Raw genomic sequence first — 15,309 nt, forward strand, 5'->3', positions numbered from 1 at the left:
TGCTGTGGAGATTTGATGTTTGATGCCCAGTTGCGAGCTGCCTTCATGTACCATGCTTTCCCCGCCACGATGAAACCTCCCTTGAATCTATAAACTGAAACCAACCTTTTCCTTCCATTAGCTGCTTCTTGTGGGATATTTTGTCTCGACAATGAGCAGGCAACAACTACAAACATGTATGGAGTGATTTCTAATGGTCTGATGAAATAAATCAGTCCCTTGAATAGCTTTGATTGTCAAACAATGCATAAAGTACTGAGGAGCACATGACCCTAGACAGATAAATACTAAGCTTTCTTGGAGGGAAGTCTGCTGCAACATAACCTTGCTGCCTTAATACCTGCCATCTAAGCACATTCCTAGTCTTTCAACTCCAGTTTTCCTACTTTTAAGATGGGGGTGAGGTCTTTGGGAATGGCTAGGTGAAGGACTCAGAAATCCTCTTCAGTAATAAAACTGAAAGAGAAATAGCCCAAACAATTATTTCAGGGCTCTTGCATAAAACAAACTGACAAGTGATTATTGAAGAAAAAAACCCAGATTTTGGTAATAACAACAAGAATTAGTAGTTCATTGATTCCAGTGAGCTTGAATATATATTTGCATGTTTAACTCCCTCCTAGAGAGTGTTTTCTCTGAAATTCCTACTTAAGCTCTTTCCCATTTCCAAATTGAGTCGACTTCTTTTCTGGCTGACTTTAATGGTGTCTTTCTTCCTGTAGTCTAAATCTGATATAGTTAAACACATTTACATTGTTAACTTAAAAAGTCCCTCCATCTTTACATCTTAGTTTCCTCAAGAATAAAATAAGGGTAGTAATAAGTCCTACTGCACTAGATTTTGAGGATTAAGTGGAATAATGAAGGAAAAGAGAGATGAAGGACATAATAAAAAATTGTAGGTTATAAACAGTGTCATTTAGTACGATAATCCCAACTCAATAGGTTGAGGCAAAACATTAGCAGCATGTCTTGTACAGAAAACTACTTATTCCCAAAGAATGGATCACATTAGGGGTGTGCAAACCTTTTCTATAAAGGGGTCAGAATAGTACATATTTTTGGCTCCTGGGCAGCACTGTCTCATCTCAAGAACAGTTACTCAGCTCTGCCACTGTGGCACTAAGAAGTCAATAAGTGGACAAGTGAACACTGCTTTGTCCCAGCCAACACCAATGCAGAGAAAGGAGGCCTGACGTGGAGCAAGCTGCTCGCTTAGAACAAATGAGACATATGAGAATGTCATCCATTCTGGGACTTTGCCTAATACTTCTGCTTCTAATGCCAGTGTTTTTTCTCGTCTGATGTATAAAGTTAACCTGACTCATGTTCCAAGGCTGAACTCAAGCATCCCTTCTGTGAAATGGGCTGGTGGTAGATGCCTATAATCCCAGCATTTGGGAGGTGGAGACAAAAGGATTATGAGTTTAAGGCCAGGATAGGTTACACAATGAGACCTTGTCAAAAAAAAGAACAAAAATAAGTAAATAAATATATAATAATCTTCCAGTTGTAAATCTTTTTGCTGATTGTTCTAAGAAACATAGGGAAATAGGAAAATAACCAGGCAAGAGTGTATTTATCCAAACTAAGTAGAAAAGACTTTTCAAGTGCTTAGTAAATGCTTTATGTACCCTGGACTTTCATATCAATTTATAATCTGGGCATCTTCAATAGAATTGCACTTGAATTGAAGTCATTACATATTATGGAACTAACTATTATTTTTCTGCCATATACTAGATTGACTTCAGGTAATCCAAATTCTTGACAGATGGGCTGGAAGTCTACATATCCATCTGAGTATGAAACTAGCATCTGACATGTTGGAACACATGATATGAAAGCAGAGAGGAGTTATTTGGGGTGAGACTGAGATGAGAAGGTTGTAGAGGGACATGTCAAAGAACAACAATGCAAATGTATGAAGATGTCACGATGAAACCCTTTATTTTGTATACGAACTAAAAAATAAGGGAAATACATATCCCCCAAATAAAAATACTTACAGTTAATTTCCCAATTCTAAATGTTCTTACCTCCTGATTTCCCTTTGCTAATGATAACATCAGGATAAATTTTTCCCATGTTTCTTAAATGAGGAAAAAAGAACTTGAAGGCTTCAAATCTGTCAGATATTATTTGATTCCTACTCAGTATATCCACTTTCTTTTCATCTGGAAGAGAAAAGAAAAAAAAAAAAACAGGGCTTCTGAGTTTATAGTATGGGCATTTTTATCTCTCTCCTGAAGTTCTTTTAGATTGTGGTTAATAAATTAGTCCATAGATTCAGAGGAATATTCAAGAGGAATATATGTGGGCTGGAGAGGTGGCTTAGTGGTTAAAGTACTTGCCAGTGAAACCTAAGGACCCAGGTTTGATTCCCCAAGACCCACGTAAGCCAGATGCACTAGGTGGTGCATGCATCTGGAGTTTGTTTGCAGGAGTTAGAGGGCCTGGCAGGCCCATCCCCTCTTTTATAAAAAATTTAAAAAAAATTATCTTTCTAGCCTGGGTTGGAACCTGTTAGCATTCAATGCCTCTGTTTTCAACACTCATGAGAACTTCCTTCTACAAGGTTAAAGAAGAAAACACTTAATTGAGGGGCACACACTAAAAGTAACAATGCAGTGATCAAACAGTGTAATAGGACATGACTCACAGACCAATGGGAAAATTTCAGGCATGTCCAACCTTCTTTGTTTATTTTTGTTGTTGTTGTTCCGGTTTTTGTTTGTTTGTTTTTTGAAGTAGGGTCTCACTCTAGCCCAGGCTGACCTGGAATTCCCTGTGTAGTCTCAGGGTGGCCTTGAACTCATGGTGATCCTCCTGCCTCTGCCTCCCGAGCACTGGGATTAAAGGTGTGCACCACCACGCCCAGCTATGTCCAAACTTCTGACATTGCAATGTGATGTCATCTGCAGAGGTCACAGCAGAGAACTGCACAACTGAGCTAAAAAAAAAAAAAACACACACACACATACACACACACACACATCTCATATGGAACTGGGAGATGGCTCATTAGGGAATGTGCTTGCTGTGCAAGCCAGAAGACAGGAATTCAGACCCCCAGTACCCACATCAGTGCAAGGTAGGCATGGTGGCCATTATAACGCCAGCCTGGAGGAAACAGGCCAAGCCAGAGATCTAGACTCACTAATCAGCCAGCTCTGGGCTTTGCCTCAGTAAAATTAAGAAGAGGACACTTGCTATCAACCTCTGGCCTTCACATGAACACAGACACACATGTACACACACCCACACACAAGTGGGTTCACATGCATACACATATGCATGCACACCATGCACACACACACACACAAGAAAAAAACACAAGCAATGTTTAAAGTATGCTTGTCATTTTGTGTTAGGCCATATTCATGGTGATCTCAGGTTACCTGTAGCCACATAACTCCTGAGTTCTATTGGTTGGACATACCTAGTAGAGAGTACAGAAATAATTCCTCACATACACGGGTAACTGGCCTCCAGGAAAGGGTCAAAGGCCAGCAGTGCCAAGGACACAGGGGACAGTATGGTGACCCAGTGCAGGAACAACAATGTGGAAAAAAAAAAAAAACAAACCCTTGACCTGTGTTTTACATCAGTTACAAAAATTCACCCAAAAATTTCATAGACATAAATGTCAAACATAAAACCGTGAAGTTGCGGGGTAGAGAGATTGCTCAGTGGTTAAGGTGTTTGCCTACAAAGCCAAAGGACCCAAGTTCAATTTCCCAGGATCCAAATAAGCCAGTTGTATATGCATCTGGAGTTCATTTGCAGTGGCTAGAGGCCCGTTCTCTCTCTCTCTCTCTCTATCTGCCTCTTCCCCTCTTTCTCTCTCTCAAATAAATAAATTAAACTAAACATTTTTTAAAAACCATGAAGTTTAATAAAAGTGAGAAATCTTTATGACTTCTGAGCTAGGTTAAGGAATCTGAGCTACAGTGCAGCAATCAAATAAAACAATCCATAAAATCTGATAAACTGAACCTCCAAACTTAAAAACAAAAAAGCCCTTTGAATAATGTTATCAAGAAAATAGAATGACAAGCCACAAGCTGGTAGAAAATGTTTCTCAGGGAGCTGGAAAGATTGCTTAGTGGTTAAGGTGCTTGCCTGAAAACATTTCTCAACCATGCATCTATCTGATATTTAGCCAGAATAATACACAAAACTCACAAAATGTAGTATGGCAACAAACAGCCAAGTTAAATACTGACCAAAGATTTGAAATGACATTTTTCCACAGGTGATACCTGGATGGAAAGTGAGCATATAAAAAAATGTGTGATGGGCTGGAGAGACGGCTTAGCAGTTAGGGTGCTTGCCTGCAAAGCCTAAGGATCCAGGTTCAATTCTCCAGGTCCCACATAAGCCAGATTTCATTTAAATATTTTTTGTTCAGTTTTTATTTATTTATTTGAGAGCTACAGACACAGAGAGAAAGACACATAGAGGGAGAGAGAGAGAATGGGCGCGCCAGGGCCTCCAGCCTCTGCAAACGAACTCCAGACGCGTGCGCCCCCTTGTGCATCTGGCTAATGTGGGACCTGGGGAACCGAGCCTCGAACCGGGGTCCTTAGGCTTCACAGGCAAGTGCTTAACTGCTAAGCCATCTCTCCAGCCCCCAGATTTCATTTAGTGGCTAGAGTTCCTGGCATGCCTGTTCTCTCTTTCTCTTTCTCTCCCTCTAATAAATAAATAAAAATAAATTAAAAAAAAAAAAAAAGAAAGAAATGTGTGACACCATCAGCCCTCAGAAAAACCAGCTTTTCACAGAAGTACCAGTATGGCTATGGTAGCTGGAGTCGTTGGGATGACTATACAATGCTGCAGGGAATGTGAAATAGCTCATCCCCTCCAGAAGCCAGTCTATTAGTTTCTTATAAACATAACTTACCATAGGTCTCTTCAACCCCATTTCTAATAGTAATCTTTAAAAAAAAAAAATCCTTCATGCCAGAAACAGGTCTATAAATGCTTATAGCAATAGTTACTGGTAATTGCCCAAATAGTTACTGGTATTTGAATGTAACTTGCCTGGTCCTCAGTGAGTAAAAGGGTAGGAAAACTGCATCTCCATTTCACAAGAGGCTGCTTGGCAATTTTAAAAAGCAACACACAAAAGGCCCCACACAGCGTGGATATCTCCACCCTCAGCGAAAGAAGCCCCCCTGGGGATTGCGCACTGCTGATTGCGTTTCTGTGTTCTGTAAAATGCCCTGCTGTGGGGACAGAGAATGGATCGGAGGCCGCCAGAGGTAAGTGTGCGCGAGGATTTGATTCCACATGGGAGACCCAAGGCAGGAATTGTATCCCGGAGAAACGCAGAGCCATTGAAGGCTTATATTCATGGCAGGTTAGCCTTCATTTTTTGACTACAGCGAGCCTAAATAAGTGTTCATGAGACTGAAGAGGTGAGAGGAAATGTTGACTACGTTTGGGTGAGTCAGGAAGGTGGCCTGCCTGGCTTCATGGAGGTAGTGATTGAAAGGGTGGAGAGATTTGTGACATGCACACCGTTGATGAATCAAGAAGATTGCTTGCTGATGATGGACCAGAGGAGGACAGAAGTCAGAGATGAGGTCAGGGTTTCTGGCCGCTTCTGCTAAATCCATCATGGGAAGTGGTGTGGTTCAGAGAAAACAGAGGACCACCACCGTCAATGTAGGGATGCATTACCTGATATCTGCCTGTCTCACAACAAAAGAGCCAGTACTGGTGGGACAGTTTGTAGGGATGAAGTATTAAATCAAACTCTTCAAACACAAGGCCTATGCAAAACAAACATCTGCGCACAAAAATAAGAGTAATACAAACCTAGGATTTCTGACAAATTTCCTTTCTGAGTGATCTCGAGCTTCATTTGAATCAAGGCTTTCATTATGTCTCGGGTATTTTTTTCACTTCTGTTTTTTAAACTGAGTAGGCTTTCCTTAAACCCCAAAATATGGTTTCTACAATTAATTAGCTGGTTCCCTGCAAAGGAAACATAAACATCTAGGTTTATGCATGTAGTATGTAAAACATGATTTTCTTACCACAAAAATGTATTATTCATGGCTCAATATGCTATATATAATGCTACACATATGTGTTGTACATATGCATCTATGAATCCATATTGTCGAATACATCTGGCATATATGTACATATTTAGAATGCTGAAAAAAAAGAACAAATTGTTAACAACATTAATATGTGGCTTTATTACTTTGTGCTGTTCTATGTTTTCTGTATCATGCACATGTTAATTTCTGATTACAAGAAAACTCACCGGGTCTTACTCCTATGTATTTCTAGCAATTTATGGGAAAGGGAATGGGGTCATGGTTCAGTGGTTTAAGAAGCTTGCTCTGTAAGCCTGCTGCCTGGAGTTTGGATCCCCAAAACCCACAGAAAACCAGATACAAAGTGACTCATGTGGCCCACTTTGCCTGCAGCAATAGTAGATGGAGCCAGGAGAATCCAAAAGCACTCAGGTCAGCTAATCTGAATTTCCCAACAGCAATGAACAAGAGACTCTGTTTCAAACAGGATGAAACACCAGGATCAGTACCCCAAGATTGTCCCCAGACTTCCACATATACACCATGGCACACGCATGCCCATACACACACATCATTATCATCATAATGCACACACATGTACGCACACAAAAATAATCCAAAGGAGGCAGCCGTGGTGGCCCACTCCTTTAATCCCAGCACTTGGGAGGCAGAGGTAGGAGGAATGCTGTGAGTTCAAGGCCACCCTGAGACTACATAGTGAATTCCAGGTCAGCCTGGGCTAGAGTGAGACTCTACCTCGAAAAACCAATAAAAATAATAGTAATTCAAAAGAGAATTTCTCAGAAGAAAACGATCAGGATCCTGAGTGGTAAAGCACTTGCCTAACATGGGCTGGGCTCTTGATTTTATTCCCAGCACTACCAACACAAAAAAGCCAAAATGAAGAAACTGGCCAGGGATATATACAGCGGTTTGGCCTAAAGATATCTTTGTTTCTTTGTTAACCTACTTAGGTATCTCATTAGAGAATAAATAGGTTAGAAAAATTCTTAAAAGTACCCAAAAGATGGCACATTAATTATAATTTCTATTTATTTATGCAAAGGATGCATATGCACCCCAGAACCTCTTGCTGTTGAAAACAAACTAGATTCATGAGCCATTTTGTGTATCTGGCTTTACATGGGTACTAAGGAATGGAATCCAGGCCAGTAGGCTTTGTAAACAAGTACCTATAATCACCAATCTATATCCTGAGTCCTCATCTCACTTTTAAAAGATAATATTAGAGGCTGGAGAGACGTCCAGCAGTTAAAGGTTGGGGTTCGATTCCCTCGTACTCACATTAAGCCAAATGCCCCAGGTGTGGCAGGACCTGGGGTGACCATTCTCTCAATCATTCTCTCTTTCCTCTGGTTGCCAATAAATAAGCAAAATTTTAAAAAGAAAAAGTTAAAGATGAAGATATTTATTTATTTATATAAGAGCAAAGAAAGTGTGTGTATTGGCACCCCAGGGCTTCTAGCCACTGTCAACGAACTCCAAATGTGTGTGCCACTTTGTGCATCTGGCTTTATGTGGGGTCTAGGGAATTGAACCTGGGTCAGCAGGCTTTGCAAGCAAGTACCTTTAACTGCTGAGCCATCTCCCCATTCCCCTAATGCTGGTGACTTAATGTCTTGCAGTATATGATCCTAGGCTTTTTCTACTTCTGTTTAGCCATATCTGTTAATTGTATGATTTTATATCAATATTTGATAAAATAATGCATGGAAATAAGGTATCAAGTTAAATAGGGTTGTTTATTTTATATTGGAATAGCATGACCTATGATAAAAATCAAGCTAATTTTCTTTTATTTTTTTGGTTTTTGTTTGTTGAGGTAGGATCTTACTCTAGCCCAGGATGACCTGGGATTCAGTCTGTAGTCTCAGGGTGGCCTCAAACTCATGGTGATCCTCCTATCTCTGCCTTCCGAGTGCTGGGATTAAAGGCATGCGCCACCACACTCGGCTCTCAAATTTATTTATTTATTTTTATTTATTTATTTGAGAGCGACAGACAGAGAGAAAGAGGGAGATAGAAAGAATGGGCGCGCCAGGGCCTCCAGCCACTGCAAACGAACTCCAGATGTGTGCACCCCCTTTGTGTATCTGGCTAACATGGGTCCTGGGGAATCGAGCCTCAAACCGGGGTCCTTAGGTTTCACAGGCAAGCACTTAACCGCTAAGCCATCTCTCCAGCCCTCAAATTTATTTTTTAATTGAACAAAAATATCTACATTTATGAAATACAAGTTATTCTTTTGAAGTATGTATACACAGAGAAATGACTAAGTTGGCCAATTAGCATAAATATTACCTCATATGTTGTCTGTGGTAAAAGCACTTAAAACGCACTCTTTCAGGGGCTGGAGAGATGGTTTAGCCATTAAGGTGCTTGCCTACTAAGCCAAAAGACCCAAGTTCAATTCTCTAAGACCCATATAAGCCAGTTGCACAAGGGGGTGTGCATGCACCTGAAGTTTGTTTACAGCAGCTGCATGCCCTGGCGTGCTCTCTCTCTCAAATAAATAAACAAGTGAAGTAAAATAGTTTTTAAAATGTACTCTTTTAGCAATTTTCAAGAAAATGCAGTGCTCTGCCCTACAATTACAATGTTGTGAAATGGGGAAAAAATGATTGTTGACAGTCAAGAATCAAGCCACATAAAGAAACACTATCAGGGACACACATGCGACGGAACACTGAGAAGACACAGCTAATGATTTGCGGTGGAATAAAAGATGAGTATACAGCTTGGCTGGTAATAAATTCTAAAGAGGTTTTTTTGGTATGAAGGTGAAATCTGAAACCTAAAGCAATGATGAAATACTTGGGTTCAAACATTGAATTTTTTTTTCATTCATCTGTCTCCTAGTGGATAGCTTGTGAAAATAGCTGGATGAGGCTACTCCCTGAGCAATCCTCTCCAGGGATTGCTCATGACACTAAGAAAAAAAGAAGAAGAACCCTTATGTGTTATTCATGATTACCAAAGCCAGTGCCCTATGGGATTGCCCGCCCTCCCTGCCTCACCGGCCTCTTTGAGACCCTAAACACCTTCCCAGCAAGGGCTCCGGCTTCTGCAGTGTTCTCATTAAGTGCCCACCTCCTAGATACTTTGATGTAGCAGCTTCCAAATTTCATTCGGTTTTTAGCTTTGGGGACTTGATTTAGGGGTCCCCCACAAACTCTTATGTTCTGAATGTTTGACTCCCGGTGATGGCAATTTGCCAATTGGAGCCTCCTGGAGGCAGTGTATTGTTGGGGGGGGGGGGAAGGGCGGAGGGCTTATGGGTGTTGGAGCTAGCTTCCCTTTGCCAGTGTTTACACACTCTCCAGCTGCTGCTGTCCACCTGATGGTGGCCAGGAGATGAGGTCCAGTCTGTTCGTGCAGGTTTCCACTGCCATCATGGAGCTTCTCCGCAGCCCTCCCCCTTGAGTCTACAAGGCAAAATAAACCCTTTCCCAAATGTGCTCCTCCAGACACAAAATGGCCTGGATATCCATGACCTCACAGTGCCCGACACTACCTACACAAGACCATCAAACTAGGGGGAAAAGATCATGACATCAAAATAAAAGAGACTGATTGAGAGGGGCTGGGGATATAGTGGAGAGTGGAGTTTCAAAGGGGAAAGTGGGGGGAGGGAGGGTATCACCATGGGATCTTGTTTACAATTGTGGAAGTTGTCAATAAAAAAATTAAAAATAAATAAATAAAATACAACAACAACAACAAAAAATAAACCCTTTCCTACCACAAGCTGCTAGTTGGGTGTTTTGTGCCAGCCACGAGAAGCTATCTGCAGCATTAGGTAAAGTGTTACCTCCTCAAATTGAGGCAGGATCGAGAGGAAGTGTGGGAAAGGAAAAAAATGTTACCAAACCACCCCGGGCCTATTTACATTTTTTTGCTGGCTGAGAGGCAAGTTCTTCAACAGAACTGACAAAAATAACAACAAACAAACAAATGCTGTAAAGATTGATAGAAGTAGCCAGGCGCGATGGCGCACGCCTTTAATCCCAGCACTTGGGAGGCAGAGGTAGGAGGATCGCCATGAGTTCGAGGCCACCCTGAGACTACAGAATTAATTCCAGGTCAGCCTGGACCAGAGTGAGACCCTACCTCGAAAAACCAAAAAAAAAAAAAAAAAAAAAAAAAAAGATTGATAGAAGACAACATTCATCTTTCTGAGATATGCTAAGAGATATCCCAAGTAGCAAGTGGAGACCTGGGAGACAGCTGTGCCGTCAAGATACTTGCTGAGACCCATGAGAACCTGAGTTCAGATCCCGAGCGCCCGTGTAAAAGCCCAGCATGACAGCACGTGCCTGTGATGAGAGTGACACAGGGTTCCGGCGCGCCAATACGCTGATAAGTTGAGATGTTCCTGGATCCTTGTCCCGTGAGTTCAAAGAATGAAATCCACAAACCAGAGGATAAGGTTCAGAACGATTTTATCATAACTTAAAGCTTTAGGAGGACGAAGAGAAGGAGCCTTTAAGTCTAGAACATAAGACAAAGAAACAAAGTGGAGCCCTCGCCCAGGGAGGCGAGAGGGGGTGTGAGAAGGCCACCTCCAGATCTGGGATTTTTTTAAGGGGCGTGACTACTGAGGAAGACCAGGTGGGCACGTTGCTATGGACAAAGACGGGATCTTAGAGCTTTGCCAGTAATCTTAGGGAAGGATCAGAGTTTCTGTCCTCTAGGAAGGGTACAGGCTTAATCTAGAAATCTTTCCTGGAGGGTAGAACATCCAGGTTTCTGCATGCTTAGTGATATTTCCTGCTTTTAGTCAAGGGTTTTTTTTAAAAAAGTTGCTTTTGGGGTTACCCTGACTGCCCAGCCTATCATCACCACTGGGGAGGTTGACCTAGGAGGGCATCTAGGACTTGTCAAGCTAGGCTAGTTCCAGGTTCAATGAGAAACCTGGATTAGAAAACTAAGGTGGAGATCCAGGTGTGGTGGTGCACTTGGGAGGCTGAGCTAGGAGGATCACCATGACTTCAAGACCAGCCTGGAGCTACAGACTGAGTGTCAGGCCACCCAGGGCTAGAGTGAAACCTTATCTCCTTATCTTGAAAACACTAAAAAAAAAAAAAAAAAGAAAGAAAGAAAGAAAGGAAAAGACAATAAAGGATGGAAGGATGGAAGGAAGGAAGGAAAAGAAAGGAAGAAGAAAGTGGGCAGTGATGGGGGAGGACATTCTCTTCTGGCGCCCACACCAATGTGTACACAAGTATGGACACACTCCTACCTACCTGCATGCCATGCCCATGTATGTACTCCCCTCCCAACACAAACCAGAGAAGTGGACTGTGCTTGCTTAGGGATGGCATGTATGTGACCTTTTGTTAAAAATATTTTTATTTATTTATTTGACAGAAAAAGAGGCAGAGAGAGAGAGAGAATAGGCACACCAGGACCTCCAGCCACTGCAAACGAACTCCAGATGCATGTTCATTTGGTTTATGTGGGTACTGGAGAATAGAACCTAGGTCCTTAGGTTTCCATGGGTACTGGGGAATAGATCCTGTGTCCTTAGGTTTAACAGGCAAGTGCCTAAACTGTTGAGCCATCTGTCCAGCCCTGTATGTGACCTTTGAGGTTGATGGTATAGCCACTCCTCCCGTGTCATTAGTGCTGTCTCTGGAAAATGATCTAACAGTGAGAACTTCTCAGGCTACAGATGCCAATGGCTACTACATCCTAGTCCATTGACAGAATAACTGCTTCCTTCCCAGCCGCCCCCGCCCCTCTTTCTCTTAAGCTTGAAAACAGACCCATCACTGCCTGGCTTCATGGTATAAACTGACTGCTTTTCTGTTCATGTTTAGATTTCTGTCAAGCTTAAGAACAGCAAAACATTTTTCAGTTTTGTGTTTACTACTTCCAAATGGCTGAAATGGTGACTATCTTTTAGCTCTCACTCAAATATATGCTGAATAAATGACATGAATCTATTTGCCACTAGAAGAACTATTTTTAGTAGTTGCAACTGGATCTTGTCTTAATAATAATAACAAGACCATGATTATCCAGGAGAATCTCAAATGTTCATTTCATGGACATTACCTGAGGATGCTTATAAACTTTAGAGGTAGATGCAATGTAATCAGTTAAACCCCATGTGGTTCGGGTCTGCTGGGTAATGCTGTCTTTGCAAAATGAATGGTGGAGTTGAAATACTTGGGTGATGCAATGTACCCTAGGTTTCCACAATGTAGGACAGTCCCTTGAGGATCAACTTGGTAAACATGCAAAGAGAGAGTTTGCTCTAGAGGAAGAGGTATTTACAGTAACAGTCACACAGAGATGCTAATGACAGCATCTGCAGTGTTAGATCTACTTCTTTTGCATTCATCTGTGACAAACCAAATTATCCATATTCTGTTCAAAAGATTTATATTGCTGGCATATTTATATTACTTATTTACTCAGGTATTAAGTGAGGGCACATGTTATAAAGCCATTCTGCCAAGGGTTGAGACACACAATGACTTGAAGCTTTAGTTGACTGAGCGTATCTGTGAAACTGCAAACAAATACATGTGCGGAATGAGCCAATGTCACATCCTCCTGTGAAAGCAAGTTCCAAGTGATAGGCTAAGTACCACTGAAGTGGCGCATGCGCCACCTTGTGCAGCTGACTGACATTGGTCCTGGGGAATCGAACCTGGGTTCTTTGGTTTGCAGGCAAACACCTTAACCACTAAACCATCTCTCTAACCCAGTCCCACTGATTTAGGGAGCATTTGAACAAAGATTCCTCCGCTGAGTGTGGTGGCACACGCCTTCAATCCCACCACTCAGGAGGTAGAGGGAGGAGGACTGCCATGAGTTCAAGGCCGCCCTGAGACTACATAGTGAATTCCAGGTCAGCCTGGGCTAGACCAAGACCCTCCCTCAAAAGAACAAAAAGATTTTGAGGGGACTGGGGAGATGGTGCAATGGTTAAGGTGCTTGCCTGTAAAGCCTAATGACCTAGGTTTGATTCCCTAGTACCCTTGTAAAGCCAGATGCACAAAGTGGCATATGCATCTGGAGTTCATCTGTAGCAGCTGAAGATCCAGGCATGCCTGTTCTCTCTCTATTTATTCATTTGAGAAAGAGAGAGAGAATGGGTGCACCAGGGCTTGTAGCCACTGCAAACCAACTCCAGATGCATACGCAATCTTGTGCATCTAGCTTTAGCGGGTCCTAGGAATTGAACCTGGGTCCATTGGCTTTGCAGGCAAGCACCTTAACCACTAAACCATCTCCCCCTAATAAGTAAAAATATTTGAAAGAAAGGATTCCTTCTTCATTCATGCATGCACATTAGCATTTGAGCTTGCCTGTTTTAATACTGGCAAGAACCATCACCTGCAGGTATGTCTGTGTGTGTGTATAGTAAAGGTGTGGTGTATGCACACAGGTATGCAGAACCTCATGCCCTGTGTACACAAGCAGAAGCCAAAAGAGGCCACTAGATGTCCTCTCCTATCAGTTTCCCCACTGACTTCTCAGAGACAGAGTCTCTCACTGACCCTGATTTTTTTTTTTTTTTTTTTTGATATACCAGGGAAGCGTCAATTGCTGGGAATACAGTTATGTGGCCATACCCGCCTTTTTCCATAGTTGTTGGTGAATGAATTTAAGCTCTCATGCTTGAGTACCAAGTGTTTCTATCTGCTGAGCCATATTCCTAGCCCTGAATCTCAGCTTTTAAAATTGAACATATAAATTATGGTGTTGCAGTCAGGTTTGCATTCCTAGCAGAAATCACCTGACCAAGAGCAGCTTCTGGGAAACAGAGGTTTATTTTGGCTTACAGGCTTGAGGGGAAGCTCCATGATGGCAGGGGGAAACGATGGCATGAGCAGAGCGTAGACATCACCCCCTGGCGAACTGAAGAGTGTGCCAAACACTGGCAAGAGGAAACTGGCTATAACACCCATAAGCCCACCCCCAACAATACACTCCCTCTGGAAGTCTTTCATTTCCAGTTGCTATCAGCTGGAAACCTAGCATTCAGAATACCTAAGTCTACAGGGGGCACCCGAATCAAACCACCACAGATGGGAATGTAAATGCTTTGAGGAACTAAACTTTTTGTAATAAAAACACTGAAATGCTTGTGTATGTCTTGAAATGGGCAGTTTCATTGTAATAGTAAGAGTATTAAAAGGTTAGCATTCTAAATTAGCTTCCAAAATGACAATAAAAGTAAGTTTACATTTTGCTTTCTACTTATGAGAAACCACTAATTTTTTTGTTATAAATGTGCTCATTGCCGGTTGTTAAAATAAATAAAAACAGGGACTGGAGAGATGGCTCAGAGATTAAGGCGCTTGCCTGCAAAATCTAGTGACCCAAGTCTGATTCCCCAGTACCCACATAAAGGCAGATGCACCAAGTGACACATGCATCTGGAGTTCATTTGCAGCAGCTGGAGGCCCTGGCACACCCATTCTCTGTCTATGTCTCTCTGCTGCTTCCAAAAAAAATAAATAAAAATATTTTAAAAAATAAAAACACATCTTGGTAATGTTCTTTACAGAAATTGTCCAAGAGGAAGGGAGCCCAGAATAATGACAGATTAGTAGAAATGTCATAGCTCAGATAAACCTTTTCTAATTCTTGGAATGATCAGATTGTGCACTGCCTGGACACAATACCAAAAGACACAAATATAAAGCCACTTCCAAACTCGAACCTCAACACTGATGTTAAGACTACCTCGTGTGCACCTAAGCCATAAGCGTGCTCAGGAAGAAAAAGGTAAAATTTTAACCTAAAACCACTGAACAGAAATCTTGGAAGGCTAGATTAATAACTCATTCTGTTCTCAAGTTTTAAATGAAAAATCCCAACTGCATGCCCTGTAAATGAACAATGGGCAATTAGGCTGAAAAGGGGAATGCAGAACCTTGTTTACCTTTGACCTTCCAATAAAGAAGAAACCTTTTTTGTTGTTGTTTTTGTTTGTTTGTTTGTTTCGAGGTAGGGTCTCTCTGTAGCTCAGGCTGACCTGGAATTCACTACGTAGTCTCAGGGTGGCCTTGAACTCATGGCAATCCCCCTACCTCTGCCTCCCCAGTGCTGAGATTAAAGGCGTGCACCACCACGCCGGGGGCAAGAAACCTTTTTTTAAATTATTCTTTCTTTTTTTTTTTTTTTAAAGCCAGGTGTGACAGCACACACCTTTTTTTTTTTTTTTTTTTTTAATTTGAGAGCGAGACACAGAGAGAAAGACAGGGAG

At 41.9% G+C, this 15,309-nt stretch overlaps 1 protein-coding gene across 1 annotated transcript in view; it reads right to left on the reverse strand.

Annotated features, from left to right (window-relative positions):
• The window catches only part of Mgat4d (MGAT4 family member D), a 44,582-nt gene that overhangs the window by 27,295 nt on the left and 1,978 nt on the right, over window positions 1–15,309 (reverse strand). The window contains exons 2-3 of the mRNA XM_045131801.1: window positions 5,830–5,988; window positions 2,040–2,177 (exon numbers count right to left, since the gene is read on the reverse strand). Coding sequence (XP_044987736.1) covers window positions 2,040–2,177; window positions 5,830–5,988 — 297 coding nt within the window. The remainder of the gene's footprint in view (window positions 1–2,039; window positions 2,178–5,829; window positions 5,989–15,309) is intronic.

This window comes from Jaculus jaculus, chromosome 12 (assembly GCF_020740685.1).
Source record: "Jaculus jaculus isolate mJacJac1 chromosome 12, mJacJac1.mat.Y.cur, whole genome shotgun sequence".
Lineage (NCBI taxonomy): Eukaryota > Metazoa > Chordata > Mammalia > Rodentia > Dipodidae > Jaculus > Jaculus jaculus.